We start from the raw sequence: 19110 nt of genomic DNA on the forward strand, positions 1-19110 counted from the left end.
TGCTCCGGTCCTCGCGACATGAGATTATGCCGTCTGTGCTCCCAGGCGGTGGAATCGCCAGAACACGCTTTATTGCTCTGCCGAGGGAACGGAGACCTTCTGCTGTTGCGTGAGGCACTCTTTGTGGACCTGGAGCCAATCTTTCCGGAGCTGCGGAGCAGAGTTCATGCTCACAACGCAGTGGAACTCACCCAAAAAATCATCTTTCGTAGAGATACCGTCAACCGTGTGGCAAAGTTTGTACACGAGGTTCTCAAACTATATCAGGAAGTGCCCATGCTTTGGCCGGCACTGCCTGTCCCGTAACTGACTCTTACATGTAGATACTACTCTGTACCTACATCTTGTAACTACCTACTACCAAGCCTCTCATGCGCCTGTGGATCTACAGCCTGAAAATATGGCGAGCTCGTCCACAGGAGGCCGGAGAAGGTCCAGCTGTTCCTCAACGGGACCGTGCTGTGTATTAATCTAATCTAATCTAATCTGTTCCTCCTCCCTCGCCTTGTTCGTTCTCTTCGTGCCGTTCTGGGAATCCCGATTCTCGATAGGCATGTCCCTTCCTTCCCCTCCGCGTTGAGACTTTGTACATAACAGCACTCTCGCGTCCGCCTCGCCTCGCCTCACGCTCCCCCGACACCAGCATGCGCGCATCCAATCCCTGTCCTCTTCTTATCTTTCTTTGATCTAATTTACACTCAAGCCTGGAACACGACCTCGGCGGTCGTTGCAGAACTACTCGCAATTTTACAAAATCATTCGCCTCGAGACCGCTGCATGATGCTCTCACTCCAAACCGCTATAGCTCATTATCTCCATCCGTGTCTGGGCACTTCCTGTGTGTCAACGTACGTGAGCGAGTGGGACTTACCGCAGTGTCCGTCTTCGACGGCGACCTCCCATTCGTTCTCGCCTTTTGTGGTGACGACACTCCGCCCTCATTGGCTCGAGCTCCTCCTCGTAATATGTGCTTTTTGGTTTTTGGCTTTGAATTGGCTTTGTGGTACTGGCTTATGTACTTGCACACGAACGAGCGACCCTCGCAAGTGTAGCCCTCGGAATCCCACGAACACCCATCCGTCGCATACTCTTCGTGATCTAAACAACACCGCCTATAGCAGGTCCGTATGTACTAGTACCTATAGTACTAGCCTTCAGATCCTCAGACGCTCACTGCACGCTCTTTCCATCTTCCGCTTTGCTCGCGTCGGCAACCTCCTCAGAAGATCGCGGCACGATAATAATATCACAGTACTCGCATGATCCATCATCGATTCTTTAATTTTCCGTCTCACCCCCGGCCCCTCGTCGTCGTCTTGCCAGTGTGTCATCCCTCAGCGGGTTCTCCCACCTAATTTCCCATTTCAACAATCACCATTTCCGCTCTGGCATCTCTTGACTCACTCATTACTACACTTTCTACCACTTTTCCCATCTAATATCTATCCGTGCGTGATCAGGCACTAACTAATCGCATACTTATTGGTGCCATCAGCCGCATCAGCGCAATCGCGGCTCCTGCTGTGCTCGCCAGCTGGTCGCCTTGGTGTCGTCCTCCGTCGTCCCAGTGCCCACGAGGGTCCCAAACCCTAACACGTTAACCGTTCAAAGCCGTAAGTAATCTCCTTCCAAAACCTGCAGCTAGCGATCATCGAGATCTACTTGGGCTTATTATGTACGTCGGGCTTTCGGGCTTGTTCGTTGTCGCGACGTTCTCACAGAACGACAGATTCAAGTTAGGAGCTCGAGCCATTCATGGACTCGTAAGTAGGCCATTGGCCATGGCCATCCATCCGCAGGTCATTTGGTTCGGTTTGGGATCACTCGTGTATCAAGTGTTATTGACCCATGGCGATACCGCAGACACTCGAGTTGCGCAGACAGAGCCTTCAAGTTCGAGACACTGATTGGTTGGACAAGCGATTCATCTGCATCAATTATATCATGTGTATATGTATGTAGCGACTTAACCGGCCGCCACAAAGTCTCTGCCCATCCTCTGCTCCGGCTAAGTACTCTGATGCGATCTCGATTCCGAGTCCACCTCTTAATAACCCTTGGCCTTAGCTCCTCTCACTGGGAACTGATCATCGGTCAGGTGAGCCCTCCGCTCCAATATTCACGACTCAATAATGTGCATGAGCTTTTTCCGCTGTTATATAGCTCCAAGTCTCAGTCTCCCAGTTTCCAACGTACGGACTCGGACTCGGACTCTTCATACTTCATATGGATGCAGACAGCTGTAGCATCCATATGCATGTCATAGCGCCACCCGAACTTCAAGTTGAAGCCCCTTTTTTAGCTTCTGCTTTCCTGAGAGTGTTGGTTCATACGTTCCTTGCGGTGTGTAGTATCATATGCTAACCCCTTCAGCGTCAGTGTTAGTGTCAGTGTGTACACACGATACAGATACAGTGACAGTGCGGACCGTCGAGCAGCGGTGGATCCTGGTTGATCATTCGAGATTGTGTGGATGCTCTAGTGCCACATGGGTTTTTAGTTACTGCCTCCAGTATCACAAGTAGATACCGGAACTTGAGTCTGAGGATACTTATGGACACTGGCACTGGACAGATACTGAGACACGCGTGGTAAGGCAATGTCGCGGTACTGTACTACACGTAACATGTTGCGGTATTGGTTGGCAGCTTGGGAACCGCGGTGCGAAAAAAAAGCTGGGAATGCCCGCGTGCCAGCGTGTACGGTTCCTTATATCAATATGCAGGATCTCGTCGCTGTGTGTGTGTGTGTGTGTGTGGAACCTAGAAAAGTACCGATATTGAGCAGTGTGGAACCCGGACGCACGCGACTGGACGGCGGGCAGGGCGGACGCGGAGGTGTAATTATACTATTATCTCGTGATTGGCTGACTTCACACCACCACCAAGGGTCCAACGCCAACGCCAGCACCAGCTTTCTTGGGTTTTGGCTTTCTCTGCTCACGCGCACGGCCCCCTCGGAGGTGAGAGTCCGTGAGTCCGTGAGTTCTTGATGACTCCTATTCCTAAGGTCGGAGGGCTTCTTGATCCTAGGAATCAGGATGGGTTGGAAGTCACTGTGGGTGGCGCTGTGGGACCTCGGTACTATGGGCATGATTTGGTGATCATGATTCGTTGTGCGTCTGGTCGGCGAGCGGCGCTCCCAGGCTACTAGGACTGTGTCAATGCTTTCTCCTATTGGCTCGTTGTTGTCGTGGTGGTGGCGAGTCGTCGTGGCGCCCGCTGGAGGTGGTGGCGGAAATCGCTGGAGATCGAGTGAATCGCCACGGTGTTTGCTGCCACTACAGCACTACTAGGTAGGCCACATTGTCTTCGCGCGCAGCTTACTTAGAGTCGTCGTACGTGTCATCCTCGTTGTGAGTTTATTAGTATGGCAGTCATATCCGAACGCTCAGTCTTGCGGAGAACCAGCTGATACTTGTGTTATAGGTCATAGGTCAGTATATCGACGCGCCGTGTCCCAATTACACTACTACTACTACTACTACTGTCAGACTCAGACTGTGCAATAATGCAGCCAACGCGTGGTTCGGAGTTCGTGCCACCCATACAGCCAACATACAGCTGTAGGCCATTGATCACCAGTTATGGGCAACCACGTTTTTACATGATGCTCAGTGGCCAACATTCCCTCTTTGTCTCCCCTAGGCTATTGTGCTTTGAAGCGTTTGAAGAGTCTAGACCGCTAGCATGCTCCACTGGCAACTGGCCTGGAGACCGCACACTCGAAAGGCGAAACATCGATCGGCGGCTCAGGCAGCTGTAGTGACGAACATGCAACATGCAACATGCAGCCTGCAGCAACGTTAACTACAGCTCCGAGAGCGATGGACCTGCGCCTCGAGCGGAAGTCCGAAGTCCATCGTGATCCTGATCGTGAACTCGGTTTTCCCGTTCGTGGGGCTCGGAGGATACGTGCGTGCATGCATGGTTTCCCCGCATCGACAGCGCTTTTTAGAGCGTGATATGATAGGATGCGACAGGGCGCGGTGACAGGGGCAGGAGTTATCGCGCTGTGGATTGATGATGCGTGTCGTTTGTTGTTGTTGTTGTTGATTCCCCGCATCTGAATCTGAATCATGTTAGGTTCCAGTGCTTGGGATCGATATCGGGAGGACGGACAGACGAGCGGAGGCCGTGTTCAGTGTTCGAGGTTCATTCAGGATGCACTACGATCACTGGGCCGCAGAGTTTGGACACTGCTATGTTGGGGAATCAGTTTCAACTCCGTGTTCGTCGTTCGACATCGCGTTGGCCTGCGTTGGTCGGACTGTCACATATCTATGGCGACTTGGACCAAGATTCGATGGATGGCTGGATGATCGACCTGGACTTGATGGAGAGAAGATAGGGAGCGGAGGAGAGAAAGTCCACTAATTGCTGACGCTGAGCGGGGAAAATGCTGTCAGCGTACGTCGAAACAGTCCAGTCATGGTAATCCTAATGCTATGTTCATGGCTAATATCCCCGCACGCGGATCATCCCTAGGCATTATACATGTTTGCTTTCCTGTTCACGTACCCCGCATTACCCGCCACTTCGCCGCGTTCATGCTTCACGATCCCGCCGCCGAGCTAACACTTGCACTTCCTCGCTAACCGGTGGGTGCACCGTGTCGCCTAGTAGTGTGGAAAGGTGATTTCCGTCACTAAAGGGCTTATAGACTGGGGTCCTGTTCTGCTCTGTTCCGAGTCGGCTTAACACTTATTTGGCTAACCGTACACTTCTCGCTTTGACGGAAGCAGCGCAAAGATGATGGGTCTCCTACTGGTTCTCATCAAAACACCCGACTGCGTTCAGGCTACTAAAGTTCGAAACGAGTCGTTTGCTGCTAAGTCCTCTTCCATCTTCGTCTTCTCCCTCCTTGATCGTCGCATTACTCATCTTAGCGCTCTGTGCCCCATCCGCCAACTTCCAAGTCGAGCACTCAAGAACGAATATTCGGCATCCGCCATAATTGACACGCGCTCGGGAGAGTCGGATATCCGGCGGGTGTTGAAGATGTTGTGTCTGACACAACAGCGCTCCGAGGTAGCTTCGCATCTCGCCGTACGAGGTGAGACGAATATGAGCGCTTTGCGGTAGCAGCGGGAGCTTTCAGGGGAGAGAACTGACTGGCAGCTTTCAGGACCTCGATGCTTGGAGGAGCAATTGACGCCGGCTACTTTTAGAGATGCTACAATACGCGCTGCTGCTATGCTAGTCCTCTCACGGAAGGAAGCCCACCCACGGCGTATCCTCGCAACTCCGGTGTTCCAAGCGTATGCGCATATGGGCGGACGAAAGGAACCATCTACATCCCGTTCGTCCAACGGAGGAATCTGCACCGACACTATGTACTCGTTCAGCCAACTCTTCTGCGCGCCCCGATCCCCTTCCATCGTCCGAGCCAATTGATGGCCAGATTTCTCCAGCGACCATTGGCGAGTCACCGGGCAACCTTCATCTGCTGCAACCGCGGCCATCCAATTATCGCGAAGCGCTCGCTATTCGCCGGAAGACAGGGGCAGGGGCAGATCGAACATCAACTTCGAGCGTATCGCCCGATTCTCATACGCTGTACATTATACAGCGGCGTCTCCCCGCCATTCCCCGCACTGGCACCAACTATTGTACTCCTGTGGCATAATCACCAACGGTTGCCGCTGGACCACCTTCCCCACGCCTTAGCCGCATCTGAATCCACAACCACATCTGGCAATCTGTTTATCAGGGCGTCAAAGCGTCGCATGTGCTCGCATGCCCATCGGGCGCGAAGAGCTTTGCTCTGTATCTCTGGCGCTCGCCCCTGGCTATCTTTGTAGCCCGCAGTGGGTGTTTTGATTTTATTCCCCGGAGTGGTTTCCCTTCTGCGGCTAGACTCTTGCCGCGGTACGGTACTTACCGCTGAACAGGTCTCTCCGAGTTGCCGCTTGAAGCTCAGCTCATGCCGACTCGAAGAGAGACGAACGGAAGGAAGGATTTCTTCAGATGGGTTTATGTGCTCTGCTCTCGAGGTTTCTCCGCGGAGAGTTGGGATGCTCTACTACTTCGGAATTCCGAGCTCACTGTCGGGTTTTGATAGCCTGAAGATATCGCGTCGGAGGTAGTGCCAAGATGCTCGATTGTGGATGCGAAGAGGGCTCTCTGAGGTTGAATGTTACATTTATGGTGGTCGCCGTTTACTTGCACTTCGTTGAAGCACTGTTGACAGGTTCCAATCGGCGAATTCAACTTCGAAGACGATGCTCAACGGGTCACCAGCCACGGTCTACGTGTATTCAGGACTTTTCAGGGAATGCTCGGGAGATACCTTGGTGTATACTTGGACGTTAAGAACGTTCGCAGGTTCTGTCGCCGACTTAGCTCCTGACGAGGAATGTGAGGGATTGCTGGAGCCGCATCGCGACTATAGAATGGTCTAGCATGGTGAGTAGGACTGAGGTATCGCAGTGAAGGTTGATATCGGATTTTGCGAGGGAATAGGCTACTCTTAAATTTTACTTTTAGTCTCTAGGTGTTGAACGTTGAGCTTAGTACATTCAAGGGCCACTCAAGTGCCACTCATTATTCAAGGCTGCCAAGAATTCTTCTTACATCCTCATAGGGTTCAATATAGATATGCAAGTATCTTGTGGCTGTTCTTCAAGCATGAAACGCGCTTGTGACATGCGTTCATAGAAAGGCGGCCTTGAAGTCGTTGTTGATCTTCTGCGCCACCTTATGCCACGCCACACGATCGTTCTTCGTTGAAGCGGGAGAAAACGGAGGAACGGGGCAGCGGTCCGTCGTAGGCTTCTCCGTCACGGTCCGTTTCGTCCCCAATCACGGGCAAATCACGGGCCCTCCACGAATTCATCATTTTTCACCTGAATGGCAAATGCTACGGTCTTGTGTTTTTCGGAAGACACCTATACGTTCTCTTTCAGGTGCATTCATGGCCACGTATCTCTGGCAGAATCAGGTGCGTCTTGGTTGTAGGAGGATTCGACGGCCCGGCGTTGAATGCAGTACGAGTACAGCCGTTGTCGTGACTCGATATTTGGATCCGGAGGTTCGTGCATGGTCCTCCGGGTGGTCCACGGTGGCGTTCATACAACCCAACTGCTGCAGGTGTAGAGTGGATCTCTTGAACATTTGAACCTGCTATACGGCAGGCTCGAACGATGAATGTGATATCATTTTTTGGTCAAGGGCGATGTCGAAGTGGGTCTCAATGACGACCTGAGCGCAGTCTTCATTTCGAGCACTCGAATGGTTGTGGTTGATGTTATGAGCCTTATTGGCTTGCCCTGCGACCGTCGAAGGTTCAATTATAAAGGGACGTTCCATCTGCGGCCTTATGTGGCTTTGTTCGTCTTGGGGTAATTAGCAACGGCTTTGCAATATATGATCGAGCATCGAGCTCGAGCCTGGCCTGAACCTTGACAAAAGCACATGAGACGGGGAGCAAGCCTGCTCTTTACAGGTGGCTTGAAGGGGATCTGGATAAGCATATATCGATTACAGACCGCGTCTTTCTTCTTTCAGAAGCGGATTCATTGCTTTTGTCTACTGCTGAGCGATGGGCATTGGCTAAGCAAGCACACTGTGCTCATCTTCATGAAACATCACTGAGCGGCGGATATGAATGGAGTTTTGATGCGGAGGTGGGGTTGTGGGGATGCGGGGATGTTTACTTTACTCCGTGCTCAAGGAGTTTGTCGCCAATTCATCACAGTCATATCATTGTTGGTCTTATGGCTTTGAAAGCTTCATTACGATAACATCCATCATAGGATATAAGTCTATGGCCATTTAGCTGCACCGATCACGTTTTGGACATTCACAACAGTGACAGGCCACGCAAGCTCCTGGTCTCTGCTTCAAGTCTTTTCTTCCTCGTTTTCGTCCCATCCGTGGTTCATCTCCTTAGGTATACAAAGAGTAAATCGCCTCCGTACCGTTGGTGCTATTCATGTTTCTTACCAATAAACAACAATGCTCTTTTCTTTCCTCGGAGGTTTGTCGGTGTACACTTGCGACCGATGCAGACGCTGTACCACTTATGATCTTCGGCCGATGGTTGCTATAAAGGATATCAACGAAAAGAGGTGGGCCACCATGGACTTACTGGTGGACCATGTCCAGAAGACAGAGACATAAGAAATACAGCTATGTAGAGAGTTCAAAAGCTTTGATCTTCCTCAGCGCTATTTTCTGCAGCGTGAGAGTGCGAAGATCGGGTGTGCCGATGATACGAGAGGTTTGGTCTTGTCGTGTTGTTTGTTCATACCTGCGAAACATCGCTAAATTCATTGTTACCCGATAATTAATGTCGTTTAATTGGTTATGGAAGCTGAAAGGCGGCGCCACATTAAAATGAGACATGCGTCGGCGGCCTGATGATAATGGAAGTAGCATTTGAGAGACCGACGGCGTTCGTGTTATCCAGAGGGACGGACAAACAGATAAACAGCCCATAGCTTCCTTCTGAAGGTTACAGATCACCGAGTGGAAGGGTGGAAGACAGGGAAGACAGGGTGCGGACATCTGCAATTCCCTGAGTCTCTCCTTGGTCTGTGGCGAACAACAAAGATGCGTACATAGGAGAAACGTGGGTAGTCAGAGGTAACAGCAGCACGTAGAGACAGTACGTGAGCGTTGAACCTTCGATGGCCGAACACCGAAGCCGGCAACTTGGGAATACGTGAAGTCAGGGCGTGCGAACCGTTTGACCCAAGGGAGATTACAGGAACGAAGGGCGAATCGCTATTGGCAGTTGGTAGATATCCCGGGCTGACGGGAGAACTCGGATAGTAAGACGATGGTCTGGGAGAGCGTTGCGCGACTTGGCGAGCTCTAGGACATTCAACGTTGTACAGGCCACTAGTGCGGATGAATACTGCTCTGAGCCTCGTCCGTGCTGAAGTGACCAAAGTGAAGAAGCTCTAACTTGCGGTGAGTCGGAGACTCCAATAATACACAGAGACAGTTGCCGCAATAGAGTTGCCGCAGGAATCGCACATTAACCTCACTTCGGCATCCCGACCGTGTTAGAAATCGAGTTGTGCAGCTGTTCCTAGTGATCCTCACGCATCCGAAGGTTCTGCGAGCGATAGCGGTGCGCGGGCCACAGGGGTGTGAACAGTGAAAGTAATACCGATATAGAGCCAAAGCCCAATGGTATGATACACACAAGCGAGCCACTGTGTACATCTGCAAGTCTCCTGAGGAAAAATGACATATGACAGCAATATGTGCGAAAGATACGACTGTGAGTGTTCACCAGAATCACTTCGCTTCCAGATCGAAACTCTGGCGAGAGACAGTAGTGGACTCTGAACATCGATCGGTGGTACGTGTGGCCAAGATTGAACAATATCTTAAAAACTCACGATTGAGGTTGCTCTTCGGTTTCGGGAAGAGGAAGTAAGAACGATTTCTAGGTTTCAGGGCATCTCTGGCAATCTGCGAAGGCTGGCTTTTCTTGGGGAGATGCGCGCGAACGAGGCTGACTTCAGTGCCCGCGACATTCAGTCGATGACAAATAGTGAGATCGACTGAGAAAGGGGAGAGGTGTACGTGCTTACGTAGGGGTTGGCTGAGCAAAGATGCCGGTAGTAGGTAAAGATGTAAAAAGCTGTAAAAAGACCGCAGCCAACCAGAATCGGCCACAGAAATTGAGACAGCCAGTCAGAACTCGAGCACGAAAGGCACGAGCAACCTGAACCCATTCGCTCGTGTGATGACAAGGGTGAAAACGCATTTCGCCGAAGACATTCCCCACAGTTAACTCGTGGACCTGCGTGAGATTTGGCAGAAGGCCGAGGAAGCGTCGAAGTGAAAAGGGTAAAGCTAATCTTACCTGCCGCACACAAGAAAAAATAGAAGGATGAACGGGACCGACAGCAGCATGTAAATATAAGTCAAAGAAGACCGCAAGACCCTTGCAATTGCTGGCGAAAAGTAGATCCCAGCTAGACCTTGGCCAGAGCTCTAGGAAGCGGCGATAGTCCCATGTTCTTGTAGTGAATCGGAGATAGAGTGATACTTTGACTTCTAGAGACAGAGAGAAGACTGATGTGTGCCATATGTAGGATGGCAAACTGAAGTTGTAAGGGCTGTAGCATCAAAAAGCCCGCATCGAAGTTGGAGGTAAGCAGAGTTTCGGAGTTCTGAACTTGAAGGTGAGAGCGCCTATACAGGGCGGAGTCTGAACATCTCCAACTCCGCGCGAGGGGGTAGTGCCCAAGACAAGAATATTGGTTCGTTTATGTGTTATGTTCTTCCATGATTGTCTCAGTATAGTAGTACAGATATCATGGCAGTATTGTCTGAATGGTATGTCAAGATCACTGTGTTTTTACTATGGTACGAATATTGAATTGCTACATACTTAGCATTACAGCTTATGAGAAATCGCCGAAGTTGCCTAGAGAGTTGGCCACCCTTCTACTGACATGATATTAATTTTCTCTGGCTGAGATTCTATACGAGGGCTGCAAAAGTAGTGATGCCAGATTGATATATTTCTGAACCGCAGCGGGCCACACAAGCAAATGATCTTTCGCCACAGTGGCGTCTGGTTATATTGAACGGATTTCAAATCAATCATCCGCAGGGCGAACGCGAACAAGTTCCGACGTAAGCTCGTTTCGTCCTTGATCTACACTCACCCTCCTGCCTGGCCATATACTTAGTCTGAAGCTGCTTGTCAATAGTTGTCGACCGTATAACACGAGTTGCATCTGTGAATCATAACCGTCTCCGTCATGGATGTCGTGAAGGCCGTGGATACGTACATCACCAAGATGGTGTCGGTGCCCTCAGCAATGAAAGTGTTGCTGTTGGACACACATACAGTGCGTCTCTCAAGATCTCCCTCAATTATTCCATACTAATTTCTGCGCGACAGACACCCATTGTTTCTCAAGCTTCTACCCAAACCTCACTACTTTCCCATCAGGTCTACCTCACTGACCGTATCGACAACAAGAAACGCGAACGGATGCCACACATGAAATGTGTCTGCTTCCTCCAAAACAGCGAATCAAGTCTCGAAGCCCTCGTATCTGAACTCAGCGAACCGAAGTACGGAGAATACTACCTCTGTCAGTGCGTCGCAGCGTTGCTCGCGTTCCCTGACATGTATTTATAACTACTCTTGAACTCTCACAGACTTCAGCAACATATTGAGCAAGACAGTTATTGAGAATGAGGGAAGCAATATTGCTCGCTTGTGTCTTCTGGTAGCGTAGAGCATATAGAATCACTAGCCGAAGTTTCGCAATAGGATTGACGGAATTGTCTGTGACCAAGGCTTGAACACTCTGTTGAAGGATAGTGAGTAAGCACCTCCTAATACGAACTTAGGACGTACTCTTATGTCTGCACCCGCAGAAGTTGCCAGGCCCTGTTCTACCTCTCCGAGCTCCAGCAATTTCTCTTTGCTCACTAATCGACTCAACTCGCCGACGAGGGCCACATGTTTGCTGACGTTCCCTCCAAGTTTCCTGAATTCGGGATATTCCTCCACGAACCGTTTCATGTCTGATATCGAATTTATGGACGAGGGCTGCTGTGCTAGCGAACGTGCTTGGTACGATTGCACGTAGGACTTGAGAGATTGACCAAGGTCACCGAAGGTGGCGAGATGGTGACCTTGGAAGAAGGGGTCGGTGGTGGTTGTTAATGTAATTTCCTGAGTGAAAAGTTATGGGTTCAACGGCTACTCATTCCAGCGTTAGAGGAAAGTCGAACCTTCAGTTCTGGACGAATATCCGGAACCTGGCCCAAATCGACACGTCCGTTCTGGATGCCAAAGAGTTCGTGCACCATAGCTTGGTACGTCCATTGCGACAGCACGGGCGTGACAGGGTCGTTTCTCCGATCAAGGATGAGGAGTAATGGAGGGACTTGGGTTAGTCGGAAGTCAAACAATTGAGATTCGGTTTGAATACGATGCTGCACAGATGTCAGCCATTTCCTACTTTCATTGCCAAAAAAAGCGAGCGCGGGCGTACCTGGACTTCGACCGCCAGCTTCTTTGCCATACCACTCATCCTCTCATAACGGATGACCGGTTTCTTCTTCAGGCTGAGCAACACTGCTGTCAATCCTTGCACAGAGAGCTCTAGAGCCTTTGGGTCCCATGTGTTGGGGGTCGAACCATAAAGAGGCCTGGAAGATGACGGTATGTGATTGAGAGAGAACAGTGATGGGAGCAATGGCGCATAGTCTGCGAAGTATTCCTTGAGATATATATGAGGTGTTTACCCACCGTAATACTCAAAACAGGATAACCTACCTGGACCTCCCTCACCACCTCAAACTCATCCGCATCCGCCAGTCCAACCTCGCACTGCAAAATGGTGTTCCTACAGAGGCTGCAAGAGTAGGATTCGTCTTCTTACTGTGCTTTGACGTCTTACTCAACGAAGTTGTCCCCAGCTTGTGTACGCCGTTCTCAACATAGCAGGCGCCGACCAGCGTCAGGACGACTTGTTCTCCACCGAGTCGTTGCTTGCGATGGGTCGTTCCGCGCTGAAGGGACTGAAGGTTAGTCGTACGGTCCTCGAGCTGTGCACCAGTCTGACCCATCACAGGGAGTAGAAAATGTGTACATGCAACATACTCCGCATCTGTCGCAAACCCTCGAGCATCTTTTTAAAGGACGATTGAAGGAGACCAGCTATCCATTCCTCGAGTCACCGGGCCCCAATGCGAGTCTACAACGGTATGTGTCCAACGTTTCGCCATAACTGTTCCCGATTTTCTTACCATCCGTCGTCAGGCCTCAGGACGTAATTATATTTATGGTTGGTGGAACGACATACGAGGAGGCAAGAACAGTTTGCCTGCTCAATCAAGAAGGGGCCTCCGGCGGAGGAGCTGGGACTCGTCTTCTTCTGGGTGGCACTTGTGTGCACAACTCGTCGAGGTAAGAGGCCGCGTCGTTTATTGTGTATAACCCGCCTGCTCACCCAGACTCTCAGTTTCCTCGACATGATCAATTCCGCCGCTGCCAACTTCCCAGCATCCGTCTACGAGCCCCCACCAGAATCGGCGTCGAACGCGCCTGCGCTGAATCTCAATCTTGGTGGCGTGAATGTGAGTCTAGGAGGACCTGCAGGCAGTGGTGTATACAGGACGAGTGGAGAGAGTACTCCGTCGATACAAGCGGATGGTATCAGGGATGGTCTGCGCAGCCTTTTCGGCAAGGTACAGCAGGGTGTGGATCGTATCGGGCAGCTGCAGTAACCGAGGCGCTGCGGGTCAAGCTTTATTCTAGGATTTTGCGCGAATTATATATATAAGTTATGATGATATGGACGAGATTCAAACAGATTGACCGAGCAGGGAGTTAAGGTATGGTAGTGAGATTAAACTGCTTTGATTGCGAAGGAGAAACGTCGGGCTGTGAGCAAGCTGTGGGAAGTCATGCGCAAGTGGCGGGGCGGTGAGGACACGTAGCAGAGGGACGCGCTGGGCGTGATCTCTGCTGGCCGGTCGCGAGCCGCCACGTCTCGCTTCTTTATTTCCCTCATCGTCGTCTTTGCTGGCCATTGGCTTTCTTTTCTCCTCTCCTGATCCCTTCCTTTGCTCTTACCCATCGTCCCGCTTAGAGCGCGGTCACCGTTAAGGTCATGGCTAAAGGTTTCTTTGGAGCCCTCAAGGGCGTCGATGCCTTCGGAAAGGTACGACAAGTTCAAGATTTCACTTTATCTCGGGATGTTGACAGACAATGAACGCTGTCATTACTTTGCTAGACTATGGAAGATGTGAAGGTCAAGACGCGTACTGGCGCGTTCTGTCAGTGGTACTCTATGCATGTTCGGAAGTATATGCGCTGACTTCACTTCGCAGTGACCCTTATGGCCGCTGCTATCATCCTGACATTCACGACGATGGAATTCTTTGACTATCGTCGAGTCACAATGGACACCTCCGTGGAGGTCGACAGAAGTAGGGGAGAAAAGCTGACTGTGCGTATGAACGTGACGTTCCCGAGAGTACCATGCTATCGTGCGTTTGACTTCATCCCTCTCATATTCACTACTTACTCATGTATTATCCCTCTTCATTGGCCGAAATAGTGCTCTCTTTAGACGTCATGGACATCTCAGGCGAAACTCAGCGCGATATCTCGCATAATATTGTCAAAACGCGACTCAATTCAGACGGTACCCAAGTCCCTAATTCGGCAAACATGCAGCTCAGGAACGAGCTCGACAAGCTGAACGCTCAGCGTCAGGATGGTTACTGTGGTTCCTGCTATGGTGGAACCCCTCCAGAGGGCGGGTGCTGTAACACTTGTGATCAGGTTCGGGAAGCGTACGTGCAGAGGGGATGGAGCTTCGGTAATCCAGATTCTATCGAGCAGGTGCGTCTGCTATGTTAATCAGACAAACGGTTTCTTTATGTTAACCGCTAAATCAACTTGCAGTGTGTTCAAGAGCATTGGTCCGAAAAGTTGCATGAGCAGTCGTCGGAAGGATGCAACATCTCAGGACGCGTCCGTGTCAACAAAGTCATCGGCAACATCCACCTCTCTCCCGGAAAATCCTTCCAAAACTCCGCCAGTAGTATCTACGAACTTGTCCCGTACCTGAAGGACGACAAGAACCGTCACGACTTCAGTCACATCGTTCACTCCCTGACATTTGGTGCAGATGATGAGTATGATTCGAGAAAGACGAAGATCGCGAATGAGATGAAACAGAGGATGGGTCTTGACAGCAACCCATTGGACGGATACCACGCAAGGGTATGCCTTCGCTTTTTTGCGTCGTCGTGGATTGACGGTTGACCCTTGCCCACGTTCTCATGAGTGCAGACGAGTCAGCCATCGACGATGTTCCAGTACTTCCTCAAGGCTGTCTCAACCCAATTCAGGACCATCGACGGCAAAGTTGTCAATACCCACCAGTATCAAGTCACTCACTATAATCGCGATGCTGGCAACCCGCAAGATAAAACGAACCAGGGTGTAAACGTCATGCACGGCATCACCGGTGTACCCGGTAAGTTTACAGTCAGTCATGCGGATATGAGTGTGGTACTCATTCATTGTCCCCTGGATCATATACATTAGGTGCCTTCTTCAACTATGAGATCTCTCCTATTAAGGTCATCCACGAAGAGACCCGACAATCCTTTGCTCATTTCCTCACCTCGTACGTTCATCTCATATACACCTCGTTCCTCCTTCGTTTCTCCACTAACAATCTACCAATATTGTTGTAGAACATGTGCCATCGTCGGTGGAGTCCTTACCGTCACCTCCATCTTGGATAGCGTCCTCTTCGCGGCCAACCAGAGGTTAAAGAAGAGTGGCGTCTCTAATGGCAGCGCTAACACAGGCAAGCTGATGTAAATTCGTTTGTTGTACATACATACCGTCTGGATTGTGCTGTTTGGGATGTGGGGGCGAAGGGCGGCCCACTTGGCTGAATGCATTGGGTCACAATGGTACAGGGTTTCGAGTCTCAGGATGTGGTTCCGAGTCTGTTCGGCTCGGATGTATCACTGGAATAATTTATTGTCTAGCGCATCTGTGTGGAAAACATGGGCTAACGATCTAAGTTGAACCGAATTCAACGCGGCGCCGTGATGTGGTACCCCTGACTCTTCGGTGAACCTACCGTGTTAGAGCTCGTCTTTGTTCGCAACAAAGGTCGGCCTCTTTGCTACAATTCCCAATCCGATTCGCCACATACTGAAAATCATGTGGCCCGTGCCATACGTCTCGAGTGCGTGGTATATGTACAAATGGAAAGGTAATTGATCATTCGTTCCTCCCAGCAATGTAAGACATGCTTTCTCACAGAACTACACCCCAAAGTGCACGAACGGTAGCCAGCGACTAGGGGGCACCTTCTTTTCATCGCGGAGGTACAACACCGCACGATGCAGAGCCAACGCTGCCTCACTCGAATCTGGTTTAACATCCATACCTGCTCTGAAAAGATATTCATAGACCACTCGTGCAACATCCGGTCCGTCTGAATCAATAATACTCCACATTGTACCAATCACACTGCGGAAGCCTACGACCAGCAGGCCAGCCGCAAGGTGGATGAACTCGTTGGAGACATTGACCGCGCCTCGGGCTGACTCGCATGCGAGTAGCATGGCGAAGTCGGCGTTCGGGAGAGACGTTTGAGAGAGAATGGCCAAGGAGAGCTTCCCATCATGCATGAGAAATGCACTCTCGAGGGCTTGCTTCACGTTCTGTTGTGCGTGGCAGGCGAAGTGGGTGAAACTATGTTCGGTGAGAGCGTCGCGGAGGGAGGCGATGGTCGCATTGTGGTCCTCGAGATATGTGACGGTCGTAGAAGAAATAGGTAGCCTACTGATCATAGCCATCTCGCCTTTGACACCCCGAAGTGGATTGAAAGTCCCAGGTGTCCAGTATTGGCCAACAGCAAGGAAACGGAAGTGGTCTTGTTTCGGTTTCGCAGCAGCGAGGTATAGAGTCGAGAGAGTTGGGATATAGGATGAAACGACATGCTGCATCAGACCGGGCTCACTGGACTCTCGTGGGCGAGCGGCGTGTACTGGAATGAATGCAAGTGCTCCGGTCAAAGACCAGTAGACGCGACGAAGGGTACCCTGGCAAAACCCCATTTCCTTCAGGTGAGGTAAGATGGGGTCTACGATAGCGATCCAAACTTGGTTGAGAAGAGTTGCGATGTCATCCCTCGCAGGATCCCTTACTCTCCTGCTCGCTCTGACATCCGCATCCCTGATATCCCTATCATCGAAGCCGGAGTGACGTGAAGAAGCCATATTGAAGTCGAGGATTTTTTGCCATGCCAGGATTTTGGTCGTGGTCAATAACGGCAAAGGAGCAAGCCTGATATCCCCAGACCGTGTTATCACGAGCGCATCGCATCTATAATCACTCACGTTGACTAAAACCACAGGTATATCGCCCAGACTGTCCCGCAATTTATGCAAGGGAGTTGGCGCAAGGAAGTCCTCGAAGCCCGGCAACATACGCGTCCTTTGCAGTAGCTCTTCCCACTCTGCACCCAGCCGAGGTATGGGTATCGCTCCCTCGCCATCCCATTGAGCAGAGACACTGTCGCGATGACTTGCACTCCTGAGAATCCGCGAAAGCTCAGAGAGGCGATGCGCCAAGCGTGGTTGACTTCCCTCCAGGCCCACCAAATCGACTTGGAGTTGAGCGAGGTGTGTCCAAGTTATGCCCCGGCCTTGTTCTAAGAGCTCGACTGCTCGATTAAGATAGATCTGGGATACGTCAGGACTAGGATCCGTCTCTGCGAGCTGGTACGCGCAGGCTGCAGCGTCGCACGCAAGATTAGATGCAGTAGGAAGGTCGTTCAATTGAGAGGCTACGTTGCTTCCGGCGTTGAACAATTTCCCAATCATAGGGATAGCAAGTTCGTAGGTTTCCAACGCCATGGGGAGACGCTCGTGTGGTCTACCTTTGGCCTCCGTATGAAGGAGACGAGCCAACTTTGACGCAGCCTCGTAGCGTGGCCTAGATACATCGAGGTCATCATCTTCCACGGCGTAGGCTGACGCTCGAAGAGATGCGATGACATTTTCTAGGTCAGGATCCAGGTGGGTATGTTGCCATTTTACCATGAGGACGTCTGAAAGATGGTTCTGATATATAGGACGTTCAACGCTGCCCAGCGGAAGGTACTGAACTGCTTGTTCACAGAGAGATCTAGCCTCTTCCAGATCGAGAGGCGTATGTGACCGCGCGAAGCGCACCTGCAGAGCACTCGAAAGAGTATGAACCATCTCGGGGCCGTTCAATTCTTGGGCCATTTCTAGATCATGCTCCTCCGCGGCCTGATCCCAGACCGCCTGTATTGCGACACGAATTGTGGCAACGATGTTGTCGAGGTGATCCGCGTCCACGGCAAGAATATGTGACATGCGTAATTTGAGAGCGGCCAGAGTAATCGTCATTAATCCTTTCTCGCCTCCGTCACATTCTATATCATCGATATGAGCTTGACATGAACGTAGATGTCCAGCGATATCTATCTCGCTCAGTGGAGGGCAGTCGGTGATATCAGCTCTGAGTGTCAAAAGTTCGATGAAATGGTGGATGTAAGAGGTGTGTCTCGCGTGTCCCGGTGTAGTATCCACTAGGTTTCGAGAGACCTGTATAGCGTCATCCAATACTTCGTGATCTCCGTGTAATTGCTCCACCACTCCTTTCAGAGAAAGACTCAAATAGTGTAGACGGTCAGGCAAGACGAAAGATTCGGGCGGTGTGAGGGACACGGCTGATCTCCAGCACTGGGTTGCCTCCAGAAGATCAGACCTGCGCTCCAATAGCTGAAAGTTTCGCAGTAGATCGTCCGCAAATTCAGCATATTGATCAGCTCTGGATGGGCCCTCGGCATCAGCGATGGGATCATCCACGGCAGCCCTCCTGCGAACCAACGTCTCGTCTAGCTCGTCCATCATCCTCAACTCTGCCCATGTCCAATGGAGATACGGCCCCAGTTTCTTGCGAGCATCCCAGTAGGCATCACTGTCCACAGGGAGGTATGCTAGTGCCTCGCGAAATAGTCCGTCCGTCCTCTCGAAATGACGAGCTTCCGCTTCGATCGACAATGAAGCGTCGAGGGCCGAGAAGAGTGCTTGTAAGCGGATAGGAAAGAGGGAGTCTGAATAAGCAGTCACTTTCAGTGCCTCGAAACGCAGCTGCAAGACATCCCAAACTGCATTCTGTAGGGACTCAGGTTCGTATGGAGGTTGTTTCGTCCGTTCGTAGGTGTCACAAAGGCCATCGAAGTACGCTGCAAGAGCAGAGCGTTCCGATGGAAGTTCCACTAGCCGCTCCCGAAGTGGTCCTTGCAAATTACGCTGGAGGCTGATCCTGTAGAGAGCTGGATCTCTCTCCGGAGTAAACGAGAGCGGCATCACTTGGATTACAGTCGGCAATGGCATCCGAGTCGTACTGTGGCAGAGAAAATCGTGGAGCCTGTTGGATGTAGTAGATAAGAGACTTGCAGAAATTCTCACCTATGGTCTCCAGGCTTGGGATGTTGGTAGTCGGGAACCTGACCCTGACGGGATTGGCAGAGAGGCTGGAGGCCACGAAGTTCTTTCCCACGAATATTTTATGGGAAGTGCCACACGGGCCAAGAGCCACACA

At 51.1% G+C, this 19110-nt stretch overlaps 4 protein-coding genes across 4 annotated transcripts; 2 read left to right on the forward strand and 2 right to left on the reverse strand.

Annotated features, from left to right (window-relative positions):
- Window positions 1–4751: 4751 nt before the first annotated feature.
- On the forward strand, window positions 4752–5396 carry STEHIDRAFT_157546 (uncharacterized protein; the record flags this gene model as incomplete). Its single annotated transcript, XM_007304848.1, has 2 exons — window positions 4752–5055; window positions 5128–5396. 2 exons carry the CDS (start codon window positions 4752–4754, stop codon window positions 5394–5396), a joined length of 573 nt encoding a protein of 190 aa, XP_007304910.1.
- A 3855-nt stretch (window positions 5397–9251) lies between these two features.
- On the reverse strand, window positions 9252–12433 carry STEHIDRAFT_157547 (Sec1-domain-containing protein; the record flags this gene model as incomplete). The annotated part of the gene is made up of 9 exons (XM_007304849.1): window positions 9252–9298; window positions 9356–9471; window positions 9551–9600; window positions 11141–11290; window positions 11341–11661; window positions 11721–11924; window positions 11984–12211; window positions 12268–12337; window positions 12420–12433. 9 exons carry the CDS (start codon window positions 12431–12433, stop codon window positions 9252–9254), a joined length of 1200 nt encoding a protein of 399 aa, XP_007304911.1.
- A 1072-nt stretch (window positions 12434–13505) lies between these two features.
- STEHIDRAFT_98348 (ER-derived vesicles protein ERV46) lies at window positions 13506–15527 on the forward strand. The gene is made up of 8 exons (XM_007304850.1): window positions 13506–13657; window positions 13730–13772; window positions 13827–13985; window positions 14057–14343; window positions 14407–14727; window positions 14797–14983; window positions 15055–15136; window positions 15207–15527. The coding sequence occupies exons 1-8, from the start codon at window positions 13607–13609 to the stop codon at window positions 15334–15336; spliced, it is 1260 nt and encodes a 419-aa protein (XP_007304912.1). The 5' UTR covers window positions 13506–13606; the 3' UTR covers window positions 15337–15527.
- Window positions 15528–15791: 264 nt separating this feature from the next.
- On the reverse strand, window positions 15792–16322 carry STEHIDRAFT_58058 (uncharacterized protein; the record flags this gene model as incomplete). The annotated part of the gene is made up of 1 exon (XM_007304520.1): window positions 15792–16322. The coding sequence occupies one exon, from the start codon at window positions 16320–16322 to the stop codon at window positions 15792–15794; it is 531 nt and encodes a 176-aa protein (XP_007304582.1).
- Between the last annotated feature and the right edge of the window lie 2788 nt (window positions 16323–19110).

Source organism: Stereum hirsutum (assembly GCF_000264905.1).
Source record: "Stereum hirsutum FP-91666 SS1 unplaced genomic scaffold STEHIscaffold_8, whole genome shotgun sequence".
In the NCBI taxonomy this organism is placed as follows: Eukaryota; Fungi; Basidiomycota; class Agaricomycetes; order Russulales; family Stereaceae; genus Stereum; species Stereum hirsutum.